We start from the raw sequence: 24349 nt of genomic DNA, 5'->3' as shown, positions 1-24349 counted from the left end.
AGCCTGGTCTACATAATGAGCTCCAGGACAGCCAGGGCTACATAATGAGACCCTGAGTCAAGAAAGGAAAAAAGGAAGGGGAAAAAAAAAAAAATCCAAAAAACAAAGCCAAGCTGGGTGGGTGGCACATGACTTTCATCCCAGCACTTGGGGAGGCAGAGGCAGGCAGATCTACAAGTTCAAGGCCAGTCTGGTCTACATAATGAGTCCCAGGCCAGCCAAGGCAACACAGAGAAACCCATCTTGGAAAACAAGGAAAAACAAAAAAAGCCAATTTTTATTTCAACATAGGAAGAACAATGAGTTTTGTCTGCAACAAAATAAACTTTCCCACACAGGTTGGAAAAGTTTAATGATCCCTCATATCATAAACTACATAGGAGAACCTGAAATGTTAATGGTGAGAAGCACGTCACGGTGTAACTGTCTTCACGGCAGATGATTGCAGGCTTATGTTTTGAAAACCAGAGCAAGAAACAACCCGAATCTTAGCAACTTCGGCTTCAATGTGAAGCCGTTAGAGTCGTCTTGTTTTCTTCTGAAACCATCTCCCTCTCCAGAAGATACTAAAGGCCCCTGTAGACTTTTTCTTCAAACTAGCCAAGAGTCAGTGAAATTCTTCAACATGCCCGAGGACAGTCCATGACTGAGTTGAAGGCAAGTCTGAGTCACACTGCATGCCTTGTAGGTGTGACAGCAACATTAAAATCAGCATCATGTGTCTCGGGAGTACCACCAACAAAGCCCCAGCACAGAAGCCCAACTATGGAAAGTCTGGAACAGTCTCTTTAGATTTAGAAGAAGGTAATTTTCTTGTGCTTTGAGTTGGGGATTTGCCCCTTGGACTTCAATCTCCGGACGGCTTCCCTCATATGCTTGGGCTGCAGGGGTGGCATTTCTCCCCATTTCTCACACACATCCAGAGCTGGTGTGGGGAAAGGAAATAGTATCATCACATAAGATTTACTAATCACGACTAGAATTGTAATTCTGTCTTTTGTGAAATTTGTTAAAGAAACAAGCCAAGTGTTTTTCCTTCCGAGAAGGCTATAAGCTGGGTGTGGTGTTGATGGCTTTAATCCTAGCACTTGGGAAGCCAAGGCAGATGGATTTCTTGTGAGTTTGAGGCCAGCCTGGTCTACAGAGCAAGTTCTAAAACTGCCAGCCAGGGCTACACAGAGAAACCCTGTCTCAAAAAGCACCAGCCCTCCCCCCTACCTCTCCAAAAAAGAGAAAAATAGTAAAGGATGTTATAAAGTATCTCTCACTGGCTTTTGCTATATCCCACGGGGACCACTATACCTCAAGCCAGAGAGGGCAAAGAGCAGCGGCAGCTTTCTCCCTGACAAGGGAAAGCTCTCACTGCTATCAAGGCACTGCTTTTGAAGCAAGATCTGCTGACAAAAACTACAGAACTGTCTTTGTCATCCTGGGCTAAGGAAGGGGATTTCCTAGATGGTCTCATCTCCTCCCTCCAGCTCCACACACCCAGTAATAAAAACAGCCATGTTCTCCTCAAGATGAGGCTCCCTATAGGGCCAACCTGTAGAGCAGCTGGGAACTCCCACAGACCCTTACGTGCCTCGGTGGAAGCATTGGAAATCAGATCCCCATGAGAGCAGTACAGGCTGTGACGGGCTACTCACCTTCTTCTACCACCTCCCCGACAAAAACTTTAGAAATGCCAGACATGGCAATCACAACATTCTGAGACACGGAGGTGCCAGTGATGGACTGGATCAGCTTGGAAGAAAGAAAAGCTGGTGTTAATATGGTCAGCAGCTGGCTTGGGATGTAGTGCCAATAAGTGATGGCTGATAGCCAAATGACCTGGGACAACAGTGATGGCTCAGTGTTAAGAGGGCCCTTTGAGAGGACCAGAGTTCAGTTCCCAGCCACCCATATTGGGTGGCTCACAACACCTCTAACTCCAGTCCAGGGGATCTGATGGTCTCTTCTGGCTTTCATGTGGTATTTACTCACAGACACAGCAATAAAACAGCAAAACAATCCCAAACCTGCAAACAGCTGACAGTATTGACTTGCTGGAGTTGGCCAGATGATGAGAGAGGTGATTCCTCCTAAGCAATCTCATGCACACCTCACTTCCGAATGCTGACGGACACAGCTGTGAGCCTAGTTTCTTCCTCACACCACAGGAAAACAAGCACATCCTTACCCTTTTAATGGCTGCCTTAGGGAAAGCTGACCGGCGATACATTTCATAACGGTTCAGCTGCTCCTCAGAAAAAGAAGAGACCAGGATTCTAGACCAAAACATGAGTAATGAAGATTGTTAATGAGAATGAACAAAGTCCTAAGCCAACCGACACAAGCCTCAGACAAATGCTGTGTCAAGGGTCCCGGCTTTTGGTTTGGTGCTCTCGAGGAATGGCAACATTTCCACGCCTGAGGAACTCTGGAAAGAAAAAGGAAACACAATTTCCTTTCATTAAACACAAAAGTAGCTGGGTATGGTGGGCACACCTGCTCAAGAGGGGGAGGCCACCTTGTTCTTTCTAAGAGACAGCAATGTGAGGAGAAAACACTATTCTATGCTGACTGTATTTCACACTGACAGTAAACATCTATCACAGAAATGTATGTTCACATCAGGGTTCTTCAGTATTAAGTTCAGAGGGAAATCAAGGATAACCTTATACTTCTGGCTCTACCTTCCACAGAGTAGGAACCCCAGATGTGCCAGCACATCTGGTTCCCGAATGCTTTGCAGCAGTCTACAAACTGAGATCTAGCCTCAGCCATGATACTTTGACTTTAAATTATTGAGTCTATTTACTATGCCTGTGTGGTGGGTGTCCATGTAGAGGGGGCTCCCATGAGGAAAGATAACTTGAAGAAGTCAGCTCTCTCCTTCCATCACATGGGTCCTGAGGACTGAACTCAGGTTGTCAAGCAAGTGCTCTTACTGCTGGGCCACATGCTAGCCCTGTATTTCTTTAAATACATAAATAAATAAAATGTATCTATGTAAGTCTGTTTGGTTTTGTCTGTGCACATTTGTGCAGGTGTCCATGGAAACCAGAGGGAGTGCCAGATACATAGGCATTTGTAAGCAGCTTGATATTAGTGTTGGGCCTTACTGCTCCTCTGTTAGCACAGATGGCTCTTAGTCTCTGAGCAGTCTCTCTAGTACCCTTTAATTTTTATAGTTAATTCTTTTAAATAAATAAAAAGATGGCTGAGCCAGTTTTGGAAGATGAACCATCACTTAATAGGAAATTCACTAAAATATCAATGCCTAATCAAGATGGAGAAAAAACAAACACAAACCCCCAAACCTTAAGTATTACCAAGGAACTTGAAATGATCAATTAAAACAAGATTATAGTTTTCATAAACCTAGAAATATGTTGAGAAGCCTTTGAAAACATTTATACCAGTGTTTATACAGGTAGGTTATCATAGAAAGAAATGGATAAGACATAGAGATGTTCCCAAAGAGGAAACACAATATTGTTAAAAGAAACAAAATTTTAAAAATCCTAGCCAGAATAAGTGCAGGGCTACGCCTCACACACAGGTGAGATGCAGTGCAGCCAGGAGACACTGCTGTTCATGAGGACCCTGTTTGCACAAATATTCCCAGATATACACTCTTGGGACAAGCTCTAGAAGCTGGATTTTGAACTTTTTCTTCTTTTCCTGTATTCTGAGTTATTTGCAACAAGCCCATATTTACTGAAAAGGAAAAACACTGACCAAATGTATAAAAACATTTTGAAAAAGCAACTATTTAATGTCCTTACACATATGAATGTATGCATTTTGTGTCTGTCAGGAGCATGCCTTTGGAGGTCAGAGGAGTTCCTAGAACTCATTTCTCCTTCCTCCACACGGTTTCCCAGGATCAAACTGGGGGTCATTAGGCTTGGTCGCAAGCAGCTTTACCTGGCATCTGCTGGCCTGAAATGACATCCAGGCGTAGTGGCTCACGCTTATAACCTCAGCACTGAGCGGGCTGAGGCAGGAGGGTCAGGAGTTCATGAGCCCTTACCTCGAAAGCAAACACACAAGCGAGCAAGAGTGAGCGCACAGAGCGGGGCGAGAGCCCACCGGGAACATACAAGCGAGCAAGAGTGAGTGCACAGAGTGGGGCGAGAGCCCACCAGGAACACACAATCGAGCAAGAGTGAGTGCACAGAGTGGGGCGAGAGCCCACCGGGAACACACAAGCGAGCAAGAGTGAGCGCACAGAGTGGGGCGAGAGCCCACCGGGACAGTTATGACTCACTGCATCTTCTGAATCTCGTCCTCATCCACCTTCTGCTTCCTCTCCTTCTTGTCCTTGGTGTCTAGTTTCAGCTTTTTGGCTGCAGGAGTAAGTAATGATGAGTCTTCCCTCTCGACTGCTGTTAAATCTGAGACATCCTGACTCTTGAGCTGAAAAGACGGACAGAAACTCTCATTATGTACTTGGTACACTTCTCAGGCTTGGGCAAGGTCAGCAAATACTCTCCTCTCTCCAGCCCAGCAACTCCATCTCTGCAGCAGCTGTCTGGTTCTAGGCGCTGCCTATGCCATCTGCATAAGAGGCAGTCTAACTCCCAAAGTCCAGCTGGGAAAGAAAATGAATCGTCCAGTTTCCCAGCTTAGCCATGATCTGCATCTGTTTATCACATTATGGGGAAAATGCCAAGGATGCAAACAGCCACTCTCCCTTGGGCCCACCCTTCTGGCCTCACTCCATAGATGTCAGTGCAGTCCACTCCGTGTGCGTCTTCGGAGCACCACCCTGAACAGTGCTCTGTTCTTCTGATCTTTCTCTACTAGATCACGAGATCTTTCCCATTACTAGACTAGAAACTTTTTTAAATTTTTTTTTAAATAATTTGAGACAGTCTCTCGACATAGCCCTGGCTGTCCTGGAACTCTCTCTGTAGAGCAGGCTGCCTTGCACTCGGAGATCCATCTACCTCTGCCTACAGAGTGCTTGGATTAAAGCTGTGTGCCATCGTGCCCAGTTTGGAAACTTTTTTTTTTTTTTTTTGTAACTTAAGACAAGGTTTCATTTTGTAGCCTGCACTGGTGGCCCAATACTCCCTGGTCTCCAGCTTGTGGAAACTGTCTTGCTTCAAGCCTCCTTGCTGGGATTATAGACTTGTATCACCATGTTGAGTTTAAACTAAAACTGCAGATAGCTCAGCCATTAAGAGCATTGGCTGTTCTTACAGAGCTATCTAGGTTCGATTGCCAACCCCATATTTCAGCTCACAGTCCTTAGCAACTCTAGCCTCAGAGGATCTGAAGCCCTCTTCTGATTTCCACAGGGAATGTGCCAGGCACATACATATATAAACAAATATACACAGGCAAAACATTCATGTAATAAAAATATACTTTTAAGCTGGGCAGTGGTGGCATAGGCCTTTCCCAGCACTTGGGAGGCAGAGGCAGGCGGATTTCTGAGTTTGAGGCCAGCCTGGTCTACAGAGTGAGTTCCAGGACAGCTAGGGCTATACAGAGAAACACTGTCTTGAAAAACAAAACAAAACACCAACAAAAACAAAAAAAAATATACCTTTAAAAACCCACAAAATCTCAATTATTATACAAATTCATACATATTGTGTGTGGGTTTGCAAGTGGACAACTTTGGGGAGATGGTCCTCTTCCACCTTAACGTGGATTTTGGGGATCAAACGCCAGTTCCCAGGCTTTCATGGCAAGCCCCAGGTAACTGCTGAACCATTTTGCCTGCCCTAAGCTAAAAACTTATTGAAGTTGTTTATTATTTACATTTCTCTTCATATAACAACTTAACAGTTTTATTCACAAATGTAATCCAAAGTTTGTCCCGACCAATTTACAGTAAAATCTTAATACATCAAGATTCATTAATGAGATTTAATGGTTCCTTTAAAGTGAAACTTATGTCAGGCAGTGGTGGAACATGCCTTTGATACTAACACTTGGAAGTCAGAGGCAATGGAATCTGTGATTTCAGGACAGCCAGGGCTACCCTGTCTCGGGAAAAAAAAAGAGAAGAAGAAAGAAGAAGAAAAAAGAAAGAAGAAGAAGAAAGAAATTCACATTTAAACTCATACAGAAATCTGGAGAAGAGAGAAGGCATTAAATATCTGACAACCCTTTCAACTTATTTTCCGCTACATCTATACGTTTCTCTTGACATTCGTGTGCTTCAGATTTTCAAATTTATTTGTCCTTAACTTTTTTCTCCCCCTTACAAAGAGTCCTGGTGAATTCTAGTTCTCCCGGTTTTGGAAGACAACAAGTCAGAAGCGAAACCCCGGTACTCCTGCAGCCTTATCCACAAACTTCTACCTACCTCGCCTTCCTCCGCCGCCGCTTCTTTCAAGTCCGCGTCTCCATCCCTGTCGGTTTCCTCCGGGATTCCCTCAGTGTCCGCGGCCACCGGGGCCCCAGGCGTAGCCCTCGTCTCCTCTGACTCCCCTGGATCCCCGCCTTTGTCCGTGGGCGACTCCCCAAGGTTGTCCATTGCGATAGAAGGGGATCAGAGGCGATGGCAGCACCGCCGGGAGAAGGAGCTGGGGTCAGCGAGCTGTGCCGCGGAGCTGGTGCTTATGGTTTGTCGTCGCGCCGCGATGACGTCACGCCCACGGCTCCTGGGAGGGGTCATTTCCAGAAGCGCGTTAGTCGCGGCGGTGGGAGGAATTCACGTAAACCGAGTTTGTTTTAACGAGAAAGAAATATAGAAGTATAAGACCCTCCGCTTTAGGGAAGAAGCGTTTTTGAAAGAGCGTACATTCCGTTTACCGAGAGACTTCTTTTTTTTTCTCCTTTGTAGGAATGTAACGCCAATGAATCTTTCTTTTAACTTGACTCCTTCGGCGGCGCAAAGTCGGGGAACACGGAGAAAATTCCGTCCGGCTACTTGTGGCTGCCTTGGACTGAGTAACTCCGGCAGCGTCCCAACTTGGTATTTTCCAAAGAACTGAGACCACCGGCTTGTGTCCACCAGGGAACTGCTTGGGCTTCCCTTCTGTTTCGCAAGCATTTCTAAGGCCAACAATGTATTCAATGGTTTCATTCAACCGTTCAGCTATTGGCCACCTGCCTCGCGTCAGAACGGGGATAATCTCCATCGTCCTTTCCCACTTACACTTCCCCCCTCAGTCCACCAATATTAAAAATTGGAACTGTTTCCCCAAATCTGACTTTAAAAAATATGTTTCTCACGACAATTAAGAGAAAGAAGGCGCACGCCTTTAATCCCAGCACTTGAGAGGCAGAGGCAGGCGGATTTCTGAGTTCGAGAAACCCTGTCTCGAAACACCAAAAACAGAGATAGAAAGAGGGGGGGGGGAGAGGTCTTCTAACCATTTTTTTTTTCTGAAGAGTTAGTAGGATGGAACGCGAGGATAGTGCTTTTTAAAAAAGATTTCTTAAAGAAAATTTTTTCATGTGTTTGAGTGTTTTGCATGTAGGTCTAGGCTCCACATGCGTTCATGGTATCCTGGGAGACCAGAAAAGAGTGTCACATACGCTGGAACTTTAGTTACAGACTGCTGTGAGGTGCTACAAGTGATGAGAATCAAACCTAGATTCTCCGACAGAGCAGCCAGTGCTCTTAAGCACTGAGCCAGCTCTCCAGCCACTCCCACGGCACCCCCAACACACTTTATTTTTGAGATAGAGTCTCACTATGTAGCCTCGGCTAGTCCGTAGCTTGCTTTGTAGCCCAGGCTGGCCTTAAACTCACAGAGATGCAGCGGCTTCTGCTTCTCGGATGCTGGGACAAACGGCAAGAGTGGCAAAGGCAGGCTAAGTGCAGTTGAAAAACTCTCCCATCTTCCCTCCAGGAGGCACCAGAGGGCGGGATTTTTCAAGTCTGGTTCTAAGTCTCCACGCCTATCCCGTATTTAATCCGCGCGTCTTGAATGGAATCGAAAACGGAGGTACTCGTTACCACGTTTCTTTTGTTTCTACGGTGCCTGGACGGATGCCAGTGTTTCCAGTCCCATGAGGTCCCAACCCTTTGGGAAGGCAAGCACTTCGGGGAGGCTCCTACCGGTGTGTCGCCTTCCTTCTCGCCCACCTGTCGAATGGGCGGGCCCGCTGGGCGTGGACCTCGTCTGCGCCGGGCTCCGCTCTGCATGCCCGGGCTCCACTCGGCTAGGCTGGGTCACCTGTACGGAGGCGCGGAGCCCCGCCCACTAGGTGGGCAAGGGGGCGGGGCGCGGGGGCGCGGTGACGCGTGACGCCGGATCCCGGAAGTGACGCGCCTCGGGGGGGGAAGCCAAGGAGGCGGGGGGGGTGAGAGGGGGTGGCGTCCCCGGCCGGTTTGAGGGGTGCGTTGCCCGGAGACGGAAAGTTTAGGAGCCGGAGCAGGCTCTGCAAGGCTCCGGGTGGGGGTCCGAGGGGTGGCGGTCCTGGGGATGGGGAAGGAGCAGGAGCTGCTGGAGGCGGCCCGCACCGGGCACCTCCCGGCCGTGGAGAAGCTGCTGTCCGGGAAGCGGCTCTCCTCCGGCTTCGGCGGCGGCGGCGGAGGCTCCGGCAGCGGCGGCGGCTCCGGGGGCGGCGGCCTCGGTTCTTCCAGCCACCCGCTCTCCAGTCTGCTGAGGTGAGTGCGCGCGCCGGGGCTCGCAGCCTGGACTGCGCGGGCTAGCCCCCCGAGAGGTCGCGGCTCCCGAGGCGCGCGCAGCGCAGGCCGGGCTCTCGTGTCTGGCGTCGCCGCTGCGGAGAATGGGGGGAGTTGCCCAGGTGGCAGCCCGCGCCGCATGGCACAGCTCGGCGTCACCCCTCGCCCGCCGTGAGGAGGTGCCAGCTGTCGCTTCTCACAAAAGCCACTTCAGAGCAGACCGAATTCGCGGAATCCCTCTCACATCCTGCAGGAACTCCCACGCCGTGCAGAGCCTCGCGACTCCCCTGGAGCACATTCTCGTTTTCCTTCTCTTAGGAACTTAGAACGGGCCACCGGGCCGTGCGGAACCCGGCTTTTGTTTTGCTTTTAAAATTGCTTCTGCGTTGATCGCGCACGACGTGTTCAGTCTTTGAGCCCCTCTTGCGCCTGAAGCTCGATTTGTCGTTTCCTTGTTGTTACTCTGGCTGGGTTCGTCCAAGTGGCATCTGCTCATTTCCCCTTGGGACTTACTTAATCGGAAAGAAACCAAGGCTTGCTTAGGGAGCTGAGGTGCGTTCAACTTTCTGAGATCTTTTAGACCCTTGAATCCCGGGCTGCAAGGCTTCAGGAGGCAGGGGGTCACTCTTTGTAGCTTACAAGGGGGGGATTGGAATGCCCTGTCAGAGTGCATGAAATGTGTTGGCTCAGCATCGCTTTCGTAGCTGTTTTCCTTCCTTGTTCTTTTGAGGTTTTTGAGAAGTGGAAGTTCATTTAGAAGTGGCTTCCTTAGCTTCTGTTCACTGTAGGTTCATGCACCCTCAGTTTGAGTGAGCTTGGAGAGTTTGGATCCATGGTTTTAATAAACTGAGTCTCAACCCACAGGTTTTTTTTTTTTTTTCAGGAAGATTTTTAAAAGCACTAGACAAGAATCCTCCCCCTTCCTTTGGGGAAGAAACCCCAATTCTGTTGTCTGCACCCAGTTTCTTGAACAATGGTGGCTCTTAGGTGGTACTCAAGATTTATTGAATAGATGAAAAGTGCAGATTGTAGAATGATCTATGAGTGTGAGTGTGTATGTGTGTGTGTAAAAAGTACTGATTGTAGAATGATCTGTGTGGGGTGGGCACGAGCATGTAAAGGAGAGTAGAAGTTGACATCTGGTGTCTTCCTCAATCGCTCTCCATCCTCTTTGAGACTGTCTCTCACCAAACCTGGAGTTTGCTGATTGCGCTAGAGTGGCTGGCCAGCAAGTCCCAGGGATTCCCCTGCCTCTTCCTTCCCTGTACTAGCATTACAGCCATGTTGGCTTTTTTCTCTTGTTTTCCTCTAAACATGGGTTCTAGATCACATTCAGGGGTTCCTGTGTGCTGAACAAGCACTTCACGGACTGAGCCATCTCCTCAGGGGGTGATCAATCCCTAAATGAACTGTGGTCCACACTAGTAGTGGTTGGTATGACAGACACTGTTTTGGGATAGTTAGAACCTTCCAGGGGTGGTGCATCTAGGCTGACTTTGAAGTCAGGGTTTGGAGTAGATCACATATAGTTGGGTCTTAGCCTCACATACCTCATGATGGCCACCATACACACAGATCTTGCCAGTTGTGGGGAGCACACACTGCTTGTCACACACAGTAGTTCCCTGTCCCATCCTTTGCTTGCTTCCCTCCCATAGCTCACCTCTTTGGTCTGTTTGCTGGCTAGTTATTTTGTTAACTGATACAAGCAAGAGTTATCTGTGAGGAGGGAGCCTCGGTTGAGAAAAGACCTCATGATGGGTTGCAGAGGGCTCGGCCCACTGTGATGGATACCATCTTGGATGGTATAAGAAAGCGGGCCGAGCAAGCCTTGTGGAACAAGCCTGGAAGCAGCGTTCCTTCATGTCTTCTCTTCAGTTTCTGCCTCCGTGTTCCTGCCTTGACTTCCCTCAGCAATAAAGTGTGACTTGAGAGTTCTAAGCTGAAATAAACCCTTTCCTCCCCGAGTCGCTGTTGGTCATGGTGCTTGACAGTCTATCACTGTTTCCACACTGCGATCCTCATCCTCTGAGAGTATATCTGGTCATTACCTCAGCCAAGAAGACCTCTAGTAGACAGACCAGCATTTACAGAGACGGACGTGGAAAGGCCTGCTCTCTTTGAAGACTCTGGTTTTGAAAAATCTAAGCCTACAAGATACCATGTTCTTCTGACTCCGGTGTATTTACTGACCTGGCATTAAACCACCTTCTTCTGTCACCACTAACTGTCACTCTACTTGTAGAAGTTAAGTACTTTGATCCCTACTCTCTGTGAGATGAAGACTCAGGTACCTGCTATATGGATAGTGCCTTGGGTAATAAATGCGGTGACCACCCTGCATGACACATCCTATGAGGTTATTCCATCACACAACAGTCTGTTATATGCATTTGTTATGTGCAAATTACTGTGTCACATGTTTCCTTTTAAGGGTTTGTTTGTTTGAGGCAGGGTCTAATATAGTCCAGGCTGGCTTTGAACTCATGTACCCAAGGATAACTTTGAACTTCTGATTCTTGGTTTTCCAAGTCTGATTGAGTGCTGTGATTACAGGGATACTTCGCCGTGCCCCCCCCCCCCAGACACATTTTAAACGGTGACGTCTGAGCAGTGGCAGGTTGGAAACAGTAAGGGAGGGGAGACCGGCTCAGCAGACAGGTGAATGCCATTCACGAACAGTTCCAACCTGATCTGCTTTCTGCCTGCGGGGCCAAGTGATTGCTAGATGTACTATGAAGTTTATCTCAGAGCTGTCAGAGAGTAGGTGCTCCATCAGAATTCGCCCTTCTCACCATATGCACAGTTCACCATATGCAGAGTTCATAGGAGTATGCATAGGTAGGCTTGAAGAGTGCATATGCGACAAACTGACAAAATGAAATGTCTAGTTAAGTGTACCCACTTTCCACCTTAGCGTTTGAGGCTTCGGATATAGAGGTTTGTAGCTCTCCACACCAGAGTAGCCCCAAAGCACTACTGTACTGGATCTTACTGCCGTCTAGTCTGACTTTTTGCCATTAAGTAAAAATTGTGTTTGGTAGATGTTTAATTTCCTATCCAAAATGATGCAAATAAAATGTTTGTTACTTAACAAATAGTCAGTAGATTAGCTAGTTCTCCAGAGTGTTTAGTGCTACAGAGAACCTGCACTGCATAGATTATACATAGATTATGTGTGGTACGGATGTATTTTCTGTTTTATGGATGCACACCATAGCATGAGAGCCAGGGACAAGACACCTTTAAACTTTTTTACTCTAAGTGTTCTTAGCTCCAAGCATGTAGCAGACATGAAGCTTTACTGTAATGGAGTTGCCTGTGTTTAGGTTTACAGTGAAGCAACTGATTTCCAGGAAAGCACTCTGTGTCTGAGAATACAGTAAGATTTAGGTTAAAAGGCCAAAGGGCCAGAGAAAATGAAACGTGAAACTTATGAGATAGTTGCTTACGGCTCTGCGTTGAGTCCTGAGCCATGAACTGGTGTGAGCTGAAGGAACGGCTAAGGAAGACAGACGCACGGGATTCAGCCAGAGGAACAGAGTCAGAGGTGCTGCTCAGGAAGGAGGCTTTGTCAGGGTTCGGGACATTTATGTCGCCACAGAGGCTTGCTGAAGAGAATCTACAGACACTGCCCATAGATGCGGTTTTAAGCACCTCTTTTACTCTGCCATCTTGTGAAAGGATACAAACAAGGAGAGATGGTTTTGTCATTCTAAGGAAGGGAGCCACTGTAAAATGGCGGAGTGGACAGTGTGATATGATCTTGCCCGATTTAAGTTCCTGTTCTAAGTCAACACATAGGCAAACAAACTACCGTACCAATCAGGACCCCACTCCCACCCGGAATCTTTCACTAAACTGTCTTCATTTAGAAAGCCTTTTTACTAGGGTAACGTTGTCCAGTGCTGAGCATGTTAGGCAAGCACTCTGCACCGAGCTACAGCCCCGGAAGGTAAAGAACTGCCGCGGGAGTGTTCTGCCTGCACGTGTGTCTGCACCAGTGCATGCCTGTGTTCTGCCTGCATGTGTGTCTGCACCAGTGCATGCCTGTGTTCTGCCTGCACGTGTGTCTGCACCAGTGCATGCCTGTGTTCTGCCGTGGGAGTGTTCTGCCTGCACGTGTGTCTGCACCAGTGCATGCCTGTGTTCTGCCTGCACGTGTGTCTGCACCAGTGCATGCCTGTGTTCTGCCTGCATGTGTGTCTGCACCAGTGCATGCCTGTGTTCTGCCTGCACGTGTGTCTGCACCAGTGCATGCCTGTGTTCTGCCTGCACGTGTGTCTGCACCAGTGCATGCCTGTGTTCTGCCTGCACGTGTGTCTGCACCAGTGCATGCCTGTGTTCTGCCTGCACGTGTGTCTGCACCAGTGCATGCCTGTTACCCAGTGAAGGCTAGAAGGTTCTGGATCCCCCAGGACTGGAGTTCCAGGTGGTTGTGACCCACCGTGTGGCTGCTGGGAACTGAACCCAGGTTCTCTGCAAGAGCAGCCAGTGCTCTTAATAATGACTCAGCCATCTTTTGAGTTCCAAGTATTTCTTAGCATACCTTTTTTAGGGTGTTTTTCTTGTCTGGCAGTCTCCTCTCTTCATTTTGGAATTACTGTTAGGTTGTGGCTTTCTCCAAAGGAGACCAGTTACTTTGGTTCAAAACAACAAAGAAAAAAGAAAACAAAGTAGCAATCTTGGCACTCTGTGTTACTTTACAGCTAGGCTCTTGGCTTGGGAATGGAGTGCAGGGCTGGAGTTTGCTTGTGCCTGTCAGGCCTAGGCTTGACTTGGGTCTTTCCTAAGAGAAAAAAATCTAGAGGGTGCCATTGGGTGTTTGTTTTTGTTTTTGTTTTCTTTAAGACAGGGTTTCTCTGTGTAGCCCTGGAACTGTCTGTAGACCAGGCTAGCCTCAAACTCAGAGATCCACCTTCCTCTACCTCCAAAGCACTGAGATAAAGCCTCTATCTGGCTGACTGGGAATGTCGCCAGCCTTAAACTAAGTAGGATAGTGTATGTGTAGCAGAAGACAGTTTCTGTTTTTCAGTGTGTGTGTGCTCCCTGTCTCTCCACATTCTCCAGTTGAGTTCAGTTTTCACCACATTAGTTGTAGAGGGCCGAAGAACTTCCGACTTGGGTCTGGCTCAGCCTCAGCCTGTTCACTGTCAGAAGTCAGGAACCAGGAAAAAAATTCTCCTTTCTAGGTTGTCTTCTCCTCCCAAAGATCCAAGTCTAGCCTGGGCCTAACAGGCCAGAGATACAAAGTAGAAATAAAGTAGATACAAAGTTTTTTTCCAGAAAACCCCCTTCAGTCTACTTTCTGAGTTTGTTTACCCCAACCAGCTGTAAATTTGGGTATTTGAGAAGGAAGTCAGGGTCATTTCTGCTCTGTCTTTGGTAGGAAAGTAAATACTGGGATCTGTAGGGCATAGACACCAAGGAAACCCCAAAAGTAGACAGCGGAGGGCTTGTTCTTGGAAGCCACACTGCTGGCCAGGTAGGGAGGAACAAGGGATTCTTTTCAGTGCATCCTGGGAAAATGTTTCCCACATTGATATCCAGAAGATTACGGGGAGATTTTTCTGTGGTGTAGAAAATTACATCGTGTAATATGTTGCATCCATAGAACATCCTTAGTGATTCTTGTGTGGTTAGAGTTAGTGGCAACAGCACAAGAAATTACACGGTAGGCTTCCAATTTATCCTTCCTCAGTAATTTATAGATCAAGTTCATTTAGTTTACAAATCAAAGAGGAATTTTTAAAGAAGCCAGTTTTGTCTGTCCTAAAGCCAGCTGTATCTGCAGGCCCTGTCACTGCAGTCCCTGAGCCACTGGGGCGGATGTGATCTAGGCTTCAGGCTGCAGCCCTGGAGCTCAGGACATCAGTCATAGCTTGTGACGAAGGTAGCGTAGGAAGCTTCTCCAAGCTTATGTCCTCATAGGTAGAGTCAGTCTGGACAGGTCTCCGTCTCTCTAATGTCAGATGAATCAAAACAAGATATGCAAGGCATGCAGAGCCTGGCTTGTGTCCAGAGGTTAATAAACTGGCTGCTAGAATCATCCGTGGGAGCCACTTGCTCCCACCTTTGATGAGTTGGACCACTGAGCCTGCTGTGAAGGACTTGTCTCTCACTGTTGCCATTTTAAATTACAGTAATCGATAACACAGGCTCCTGATTCGTTCACAGTAGGCGAATCTCAGCCTACCCCTCCACCCCCAACAACATCATTCTATGTAGATGGCTGTCCTGACACTCATTATGTAGACCAGGCTGGCCTCAAACTCACAGACATCTGACTGCCTCTGCCTCCCCAGTGGGATGAAAGGAGTGCACATCCATGCCCGTCCTAGGAATCTCACTGTTAAAACATCAGAGGCAAAGCTAAGCCAGGTCTTGGTCCTTGCTTACTGTTGGCATCTATGGCGTTTTGGGGTTGTGGAGTGTGCTGGCTAGTTTTTATGTCAACTAGAATTATCTGGCAAGAGGGACTCTCAGTTGAGAAAATACTCCATCAGATTGTTCGGTGAGCAAGCCTGTGGTGCATTTTCCTGATTGATGATTAATATGAGAGGGCCTAGCTCACTGCAGGTGGTCCTAGGTTGTATATGAAAGCAGGTTGAGCAAACCAGTAATAATCCCAGCAGCCTCTGCTTCAGTTCCTGCCCCCAGGGTAAGAACCTGGGGGCAGGAACTTCCCTGGATGATTGAATGTGACCTGTGACACGGAAGTGTGAGCTGAGATAACCCTTTCCTCCCCAGGTTGCTTTTGGTCATGGTGTTTATCACAGCAATAGGAACCCTAATGAGGACATGGGGAGAGTGATTTGAGCCCTTTAGTGGGGTTGTGACATAGCTAGAGCACTGTGTTGCTGTGGTGGAATCCGTGTCTGCTCACATTAAGTGAGACAGGGACAAAGCAGCTCCGTGGCAGCTCAGCTTGTGTCTGCAGCTCACTAGTTGACCACTCATTCAGGGGACATAACCCCACAGTTTATTTATGTGTGTGTGGTTGGTTGGTTCTTTTGAGACAGGGTCTCACTGGAGCTCACAGTGTAGACCAGGCTGGCCTCAAACTCAGAGATCCACCACTGGGGTCAGCGCAACACTGTTGACTTTTTTTTTTTTTTTTTTAATTTTGGGATTGTAAACATAATCTCCCACCTTTGATGAGTTGAGAAAAATCTCAAAACACAAGAGTGTGCACGCGCACACATACACATTTTTAAAAATTTGTGCAGTGTATACTTGGACTTTTTTCTGTACAAATTTTTTTTTGTTTAAAAAAATGGAAATGCCATCATTCTGTTAGTAACCTGTGTCCCTATCATTTTCTGTACTCCCCAGCCTTGTTTTGAGAGCCCTGGTGATACTGAAGGTATTTAGGGAGCATCATTTAACTCCTTGCCTGCCGTGGTGGAGTATGAGTTTCTTCTTAGTTGTGTGATGTAATTTTTATTCCTTTAGAAAGATCTTTTATTTTTATTTTATGTGTATGGGAGTTTTGACTCCATGAATGTCTGTGGAGTCCAGAAGAAGGTCTCAGATCTCCTAGAACTGGAATTAGAGATGGTTGCAAGTTACCATGTGAGTATCAGGAATGGAATCCTGAAGAACAGCCAGTGCCTTTAACCGCTGAGACGTCTTCAGTCGGTGCGTTTTATTTATTTATTTATATTTTATTTGTTTGTTTGTTTATTCTTCAAGGCAGGGTTTCTCTGTGTAACCCTGGTTGTCCTGGAACAAACTGTAGACCAGGTAGGCCTTGAACTTGGAGATCCACCTGCTTTTGCCTCTTGAGTGCAGGGATTAAAGGCGTGTGCCACCACCACTCCCGCTGCCACCCCCCCCCCCCGCCCATGTTTGTATTTTAATTGGCAAAGTCATTGTACATATTTATGAGGAACAGTCTGACATTTCAGTACATACACCGTTCTGATGACATGTGTCAGTTTCGTGTTGGCCTTGCTAGCTATTTTTAAATATAGTGGTTGTCAACCAAAGTTGTCCCTATAACTGAGGTTTGTATGCACCCATGCTTATAACATTTGCAAACTTGGTAGATGGTAGATGTAAATTGAGTATTCAATCATTGCCAAAGTTATACATGTGCAACTGAAATTAAGACCACTTAGTACATAATTCGGAGGCCCTTGTTGTCTCTTGGGTCCATATAGAAGAAGGAAATCCCTGCTGTGGCTGCCAGGTACTTCTCTCATGTTCAGAATGGTGCCTTTACGCAAACAGAGGTTTTAATTTTTTAGCATGTTTACTTATTTATTTATTTTGTGTGTGTGTGTGTGTGTGTGTGTGTGTGTGTGTGTAAGCCAGAGGATACTTATTGTTATGTTGTTCTTTTGAGACAGGGTCTTACTGTGTGGCTCTGCCTGTCCTAGAACTTGCTATGTATACAAAGCTGGCTTCGAACTCACAGAGATCCACCCACCTCTGCCTCCCGAGTGCCAGGATTTAAGGTGTGTGCCACTGTGCCCTACTCAAACAACAGCTTGTAAGAGTAGGTCCCTCCTCCTACCACATATGACCCAGAAATAGAACGAAGGTCATCAGGCTTCATATCAAGCGCCTTTACTCACTAAGGCGTAGCTGGCACCTCAGCTCTGTGATAGAATGCTGGCCTAGCATGCCTGAGGCTGTGGGTTCAAATCCTGCTCCCACTCTTCCCCCCAAATCAAAATGACTTAAAATGCAAGTTGTTCCTCTCATTTGTGAGAAGCTGGGTAAAGTGGTAGTGCCGAGGTGTTAGGTGACCAGAGAACAGTCCAGCGCACTGGGAGACGACACTTGAACTGAAGATGGATGCCTCTCCAGGCGCTGTCCACATACATCCCAGCTTCGTTCATCCGCGTGGAACAGCCATTGATTGTTCCCTTTCCCTAAGCAAACGGTCATTGCAATTTCCTCTCCTGTTTCCTTTAAACGCATTCTATTTCTCAGCTTGCTGTTTTTGTAAATTAAAGTTGAGACCTACTTATAAAAAATACCCCCACTCCCAGCCTTACCTCTCTGCTTGGCCTTGGAGAGGAGCCCAGGCCTGGCTTTGTCTGCAACCATCACCATCAATGTCCCTGGGTCCAGCCTGAAGAAAGCTGTATGCACTGACTTAGTTCTCAATGGGCTGGTGGCAGAGCACTCTCTGGGTGGCCTTCTTTCTGATAAGCCTTCCTGCAAAGCTGGGCCCATCCTATAGTGTGTATGGTTGTCGAGGCTCCTGAGCACTGTGTGTAGCTGTGTCAACAGGTGGGTGTGAGCGTGTGTGTGTGTGTGTGTGTGTGTGTGTGTGTCTGTCGTCACCTGTGCACTCTGTATACTTCCTCTGCATCCCTCTGTTCTGTTCACCTTTAGAACTCAATAATTGTTTCCACTTTACAGTTGAAAAGGAACAGGTTGAGAGGGCTTAGAGTTTCAGCCCAGGGCCACACGGGGAGGGCGGAGCCATGAGGAGCGGAGCCAGGAGTCCTGTGATGTCCACACTCTGGATCTAAGCACCTGTTGGAATGCTTGGAGAACACATTAAGGCTTTATTTACTTTCCTACAGTAGTTGCTTTTCCAAACTTACTCTGTACCATGTTTTCATCAACAGTAATTCATTTTATCTTTGTAACGGCTCTTTGAGGTTTGGGCATGTGCAGTGCACTGCAGGGAGCAAGTTGATGGGAAGTGCTGGGCTTGGTTCTGAACCCAGGTCAACTGCTCAGCATTCTCGCTTAGTTACTGAGCAAGTGGAATGAATTTTTTCCCCCCATGACTGGAATACAGAATCCCCGTGGAGCCCTTTGATGACGTAAAATTAGGTCGGCTCATTTCTGATCATTGGCTGTTTCCTGGAAGATAGGAAAATTGGATGAGGAGACGTCTGCAAGCAATCACCAGCTAACTTTGTTTCAAAGCGTGTAAGAAATGGAGCATGTTTCAGAGCATGGGAGAAGCCTCTCATGTGCCTCTCTGAAAAGTCTTACCTTCCTCAAGACAGATTCATGGAGTCATGGGCTTTACCTGAGAGAACAGACAGACTCTCCCGTAAGGTGAGAGTGGTGAAGACGTGGGTAAGTGAACAGCTGTGGTCAGACTGAGTGCGAGGCTGGGAGTGAACAACAGAGAGAAGCTGGAGGTCCGTGTGCAGATGTGTGACTGCATGTGTGCATGCGTGTGACACTTTTGTATGCACGTGTGCTCCTGCAGCCGTACACTGCTGTGCGCTTGTGTGCAGCTCTTGCCTTCAGCTCTCCCTCTTCAGATCTCACCCGCCCGCCTTAGAGCTTTACAACTAGATCTTGCTTTCTCATATCATAATTAGTTGGTCCAGAAAATGGTTTTCAGAGACTCTGGTCTGCCGGGCGGTGGTGGCGCACGCCTTTAATCCCAGCACTTGGGAGGCAGAGGCAGGTGGATTTCTGAGTTTGAGGCCAGCCTGGTCTACAAAGTGAGTTCCAGGACAGCCAGGACCACACAGAGAAACCCTGCCTTGAAAAACAAACAAAAACAAACAAACAAACAAAAAACAGAGACTCTGGTCTGCCGGGTCACATGACTGTGGCTGGTCGTTGAAGCCTGGAGTGATGAGATGGGATGTGGTTTTCCATAATCCCTTGTGTTTAATCCTCACGTCTTCAATGAGAGCGCCGGTGTCCTTCTTACTGATGACATCCAAAGAGGCCAGGAGACAGCCCTCCTCTCCACACAGTCTTTAGGGTCTGTGTGTGTGGTGTTCATGGCTCCTGGAACAGACTGCTTCAGTGGCTATGAAGTAGCCCCTGGGCCCTGTGTGACGAGCAGTCGTGGGACACACTATTACTTTACCTAGCAATAAGAGCAGCTCAGATGTGGAAATTGGCAGAGTGTCTGCATTTGTCACTTGTAATCTGTTGCTTTCTCCATAATTGTCCATAGAAGTCCCAGCTGGAGACTCATTTCCCCGCTAGTCTCTCTTCAGCTGTTCATTTTGCCATCATTATCAGACACAGTGCAGATTTTCAAAAGGTTTTTAAGTAAACAGGCAGTAGTTATGGCTTTGCTTTCTGGTTAGCAGTTTTCTCTTGTTAAAGGGTGTGTGAGGAAGCCCCAGGGTTTGTTCTCAGGCTCTTAGCAGTCAGCCTGTACTGACTCTCCACAGCCTACTGTCAGCCTCCCCAGAGCTGGATTACAGGTGTGCATTGTGTACAGCTAGGATGTGCGCATGTGTGTGTCTGTCTGTCTGTCTGTCTTTCTGTCTCTTGCACACACACACACACACACACACACATACACACACAATGTAGTTTATCCTGACCATGGACTGGCTGTATGTTGTAGTACAGGCTGGTCTTGAACTTGTAATCATTCTACCTCAGCCTGCCAAGAGCCAGGAGTATGGTTATGTGCTCCTACACCCTACCCTGATGATGTAGGCTCTTGTTTTTGTAGTTCAATAACAGAGAGAACATCTGTGCTCCAAATTCTTAGCTGCATCTCATCTCATTCTCAGACACTTATGAAGACTTGAGTTTTTGAGCAGTGTTTCACAGTCTTTTAAACATGTCTGTGATTTTCCAGAGGAACACACGTGGAGTTCTGAGTTTGTCTTGAGACTCAGGGAAGGGTGGTAAGAAAGCAAACCCCAAGATGTTTTTGTGAAAGCATCATACAAACTGATTATTGTGTGTGTATGTGGATGTCAGTGTGCATGTGTGGAGGTCAGAGAGCAACTTTGTGAAGTTCGTTTTTTCCTTCAACCTTTATGTGGGTTATGAGGATCAAACTCCGAACCCCAGTCTTGTATGTCAAGCATCCTTACCTCCAGACCGGTGGTTCTCAACCTTCCTAATGCTTTGACCCCTTAATCCTGTTCCTCAGGTGGTGACCTCCAATCATAAAATTACTTTGTTACTACTTCATAACTGTAACTTTGCTACTGTTATGGATTGTAATGGAAATCTCTGACACGCAGGATGTCAGATCTGCAACCTCTATGAAAGGGTTGTTCAGGTTGAGAATTGCTGCTCCAGACCCATCTCAGTGGCCCCAAACTGACATCTTTAGTTTATAAAGTTTAATTCTAAAACTATTTTAAATTATATGTAGGTGTGTGTGTGTGTATACACACGTGTGTGCAGTGGGTATGTGCATGTGAGTGCAGGTGCCCTAGGAGGCCAGAGGCATCGGATCCCTGGCGTTCTGGGCTGCCACATGTGGGTGGTGGGAACTGAACTTGGTTCTCTGGAAGAGCAGCGTGTGGCTTAGCTATCTCTACAGCCCCAAGTAATATTTTTGAGAATGCCTGTTTTTATCTTACCGTTGGTGCTGTCCCTTGGCTTGTGATGGACCTTTGTCACTCTGAGGACCATTGTCACTCCTATTCTCAAAACCAAGGGACACAGGAACTCTTCATGCTTCTTAGAAATGCTTTACAATTATTCGAGCATGATTGCCTGTCTGTAATTCTAACACCCAGGAGGAGGATTGCTGAAAGGTTGGGCCAGCCTAAGCTCCAGAGTAAGATCTGCCTCAGAAACATGCAAAAGGAGCACTGGCTGCCCTCCCAGAGGACCCAGGTTTGATTCCCAGCACTCACAACTGTAACTTCAGTTCCAGGAGATCTGACACCTTTTGCTCTCTGAGGACCAGGTGCACACATGGCACACAGACATACATGCAGGCAAAATAGCTGCACATATAAAAATTTAAACAATTAACAACAAAACAAAGTACACAAAGTTGCGCTGGCTGGTTTTATGTGTCAACATGACACAAGCTAGAGTCATTAGAGAGGAAGGAGCCTCAGTTGAGGAAATGCCTCCATGAGATCTAGCTGTAGGGCATTTTCTCAACTAGTGATCAATGGGGGAGGGCCCAGTGCGTTGTGGGTGGGGCCATCCCTGGGCTGGTATCTTTGGTTCTGTAAGAAAGCAGGCTGAGCAAACCAGTCAGCAGCACCCCTCCAGGGCCTCTGCATCAGCTCCTGCCTCCAGGTTCTTGCAGTGTTTGACTTCCTGTCCTGATTTCTCAGTGATGGGGCATTATGGGAGTACAATCTGAAATAAACCCTTTCCTCCCTAAGCTGCTTTTGCTCGTGATGTTTCATTGCAGCAATAAAACCCCTAACTAAGACAAGTCGATATAGGAGTAGGGTTCGAACCCATGCAGAATCAAATTGTCTGAGTTTGGATCTTGCCTTTCCCACCTGCTAGTGGAAGATACAGTCAGACTTCTTAATCTTTGTCTTATTTCCACTGTCTATAATAGAACTTCTCAGCCAGATATGATGGCACATGTCATAATTTGAGGACTTGAGAGCTGCAGGATCAGGAGTTCGTAGTCATCTTATGTTATACTGTGAATTCAAGGCCAGCCTGGGCTGCATGAGACCCTTTCTGTAAAGTAACCGAGGAGAGGAGAGAGGAAAGAGATGGAAAGGGGATAGGGAAGGAAAGGGAAGGAGAAGAAAAAGGGAAAGGGGGAAGGAAAGGAAGAGCTCTCTTAAGAGGGTGTATGAAGTTTCAATGACGTAATCTTTATAAATGCTTAAAGGTGGCTAGAACATTGCAGGGCGGCCAAAGATTTGTAATATTTACACAGGAAATCCAGCCTCCTGGGCGCTCAGCCATGGAGTTGTCGGTGTAAATGGTCAGTACAGAGGAATGTGGAGGAGGAGATGGCAGTCAGTCCAGGGTAGTCTGGAAGCCCTTTCTCCTCCATGCAATGTTTCCTCCTGAAGTAGAGTTTGGACTCTGCCATTGTAGCGTCCAGACAGCTGAGAAGATTGGGTGAAGGAGGGAGGGGACTTGCTCAAGGTAAAAATGGGGAGACTGGAATGGAACAGACAGACCTGTTTGCCCAGCCAGTGCCATGATGAGTGCATGGTGAGTGGAGGGGAGCTGCTGGTTGGCTAGTACAAGACCGTCCAGGCAGGAGTGCTGGCCTCAGGGAATATAAACTTAGGGAGAGAGCTGGTCATTTAAAATAGTCCAGAGCATCATTTAGTCTCTGCAGGACTGGAGAGTTCTTTGGTCCCCTGCTGTTGGGAAAGATGCACAACAGTCAAGTGATTATTCCCTAGTAACTGTCTGAAGTAAACTCTTACTGTCTTAAGTAAAGAAGCTCTTCGGTGCTGTTGGGACACTGTGAGGCGCGTGCTGTGTGCGCTGTTCTATACACTGTCATCCTGAGTGGGTATCTGCAGACCTGTCACAGAAATACCAGGCTCAGGCGAGTCACTGCCCACAGTGTGGGCTTGATGTCCACACAGGCCAGAGGAGGACATTGGATCCCCTGGAAATAGAGTTACAGATGTTTGTGAACCACGATGTGAATGAGTAGAAAACATGGGTCCTCTGGAAGGAGAGCCAATGCCCTTAACTGTTGAGGCCCGACCTGCCCCCACTTTGGGCACCCAAAATGTTGTGGCCCTCTCCGCTCCATGCTTGGGGCCAAAATGTCTCGAACCGCTCTGTCTCTTCGGTCTGCGGGTCAGGGGCGAGAGAGAGAGAGAGAGAGAGAGAGAGAGAGAGAGAGAGAGAGAGAGAGAGAGACAGAGAGAGAGACAGAGAGACAGAGAGACAGAGACAGAGAGACAGAGACAGACAGACAGTCAGACAGACAGAGAGGGAGGGAGAGAGAGGATAAAGGGGAAGAGACTCGAAGAATGGAGACAAGACAGAGGTTCTGATCAAGTCTTGTTTATTGAAGGGAAATCTGGGTTATTTATACACTTTTGCCACGTGCCTTGTAGGTGCGTGGATACCACATGCCTTGCAGGTGTTGATATGACGTAAGCCTTACAGGTGGGTATAGCGTGGATAGCATGTGCACCATGTGCCTTGCAGGCGTGGATACCACATGCGCCTTGCAGCTGGGGGCACTAAACAGCAAAACAAGATAATGTGGGATATCAGAGTGTGCTCAGCTGTTGTAGGCTGTTGAAAAACAAGTCTCATGTCAGGGTATATGGCTCAAGATGGCTGCAAAGCTGATAGCCGCTTTCTGCTATGAGTCAGCTCCCAACACTTAATGGAGCTGTCTCTTCAGCCCCCCAAGCCCTCTGACCCGGGTACAGCTCAATGGTAGAGTACTTGGCCAGTGTGCAAGATTCTGATTTGATGCCCAGTGCTACAAAAGGAAAAGAAATGAGCCGGCCGTTGAGTAATGAGTAGTGCGGGGATAGGTCTGTATGCTCTTACCTGTCAGTGCACCTTTGTATGAGTGCACTCCAACACTGCAGCCAGAGCGCCCCTCTCTGACAGCTGCTGTCCTGGCCTTCGGCACTGGGGAGTCTCTAGAAACATGCCGAGTACTCACTGTGTACTTAGGTTTGTGCAGTACAGTGGGCCGGGAGAGGGGAAGGTCTGCATGCGATAACACATTTCCAGATGTATGTAATTCCTCGCAGAGCAGTCGTCCCGGGCTCACGAAACTGTTGAAGCTCATTCCCCATGCCTCCTTCATTTCACCCCACTCTGTGTCCTGAGCAGCCAAACTTAAAGCTGGCTTAGAGCCTTTAGTCACATGGGGCTGGTAACAGCAGTCAGCACCAGCCCGCATTTCTACGTGCATTGAAGTGATCAAAACTCGCCCTTCTTTCTGGGGAAGTTGGGAGAATTTTGCTGATGTGGAGCCAAGGGACAATGGGCAGTTTCTCCATTTACTGAGTGAGTGCCTTGTCTGTGCCGGATCACCTTGCTGCCTAGAGGAGTTATGGAGGGAGAAGTCTCCATCCAGTCAGTATCTGACCATCTGCTGGGGAGAGAGCACCTAAGCAATAACAGTCCTGTAGTGAATGCTGG

At 47.6% G+C, this 24349-nt stretch overlaps 2 protein-coding genes across 8 annotated transcripts in view; one reads left to right on the top strand and one right to left on the bottom strand.

Moving 5' to 3' along the window:
* Positions 1–243: 243 nt before the first annotated feature.
* Taf11 (TATA-box binding protein associated factor 11) lies at positions 244–7238 on the bottom strand. Of its 2 annotated transcripts, XM_034524876.2 has the most exons (5): positions 6311–7220; positions 4256–4404; positions 2180–2267; positions 1647–1743; positions 244–925 (listed from the first exon to the last, which is right to left on the bottom strand). In XM_034524876.2, the coding sequence occupies exons 1-5, from the start codon at positions 6479–6481 to the stop codon at positions 795–797; spliced, it is 636 nt and encodes a 211-aa protein (XP_034380767.1). In that variant the 5' UTR covers positions 6482–7220; the 3' UTR covers positions 244–794. The 2 variants fall into 2 exon arrangements, with proteins under 2 accessions (XP_034380767.1, XP_034380768.1); XM_034524877.2 differs by lacking the exon at positions 1647–1743 and having other exon boundaries at positions 6311–7238.
* A 1022-nt stretch (positions 7239–8260) lies between these two features.
* The window catches only part of Anks1a (ankyrin repeat and sterile alpha motif domain containing 1A), a 152630-nt gene continuing 136541 nt past the window's right edge, over positions 8261–24349 (top strand). For 2 of the 6 annotated variants that reach the window (XM_034524044.2, XM_076916490.1), the window contains exon 1: positions 8262–8566. In XM_034524044.2, coding sequence (XP_034379935.1) covers positions 8382–8566 — 185 coding nt within the window. In that variant the 5' untranslated portion in view covers positions 8262–8381. Of the gene's footprint in view, positions 8567–24349 lie in introns of all 6 variants that reach the window. The other 4 variants (XM_034524040.2, XM_034524042.2, XM_034524045.2 and 1 more) reach the window with 3 other exon arrangements.

The sequence above is a fragment of the Arvicanthis niloticus genome, chromosome 20 (genome assembly GCF_011762505.2).
Source record: "Arvicanthis niloticus isolate mArvNil1 chromosome 20, mArvNil1.pat.X, whole genome shotgun sequence".
NCBI classification, from domain to species: Eukaryota; Metazoa; Chordata; class Mammalia; order Rodentia; family Muridae; genus Arvicanthis; species Arvicanthis niloticus.
The sequence above is the reverse complement of the archived record's forward strand: the minus strand, read 5'-3'. Positions and strand labels throughout refer to the sequence as shown.

Excerpts from the sequence above, each read along its gene's own strand:
- Taf11 (XM_034524876.2), bottom strand. The coding sequence starts at position 6,481 with ATGGACAACCTTGGGGAGTCGCCCACGGACAAAGGCGGGGATCCAGGG. Across the intron at positions 4,405-6,310 it reads CGGCGGCGGAGGAAGGCGAG|CTCAAGAGTCAGGATGTCTC; the intron begins GTAGGTAGAAGT and ends CCGTCTTTTCAG. Across the intron at positions 1,744-2,179 it reads CTAAGGCAGCCATTAAAAGG|CTGATCCAGTCCATCACTGG; the intron begins GTAAGGATGTGC and ends CTTTCTTCCAAG.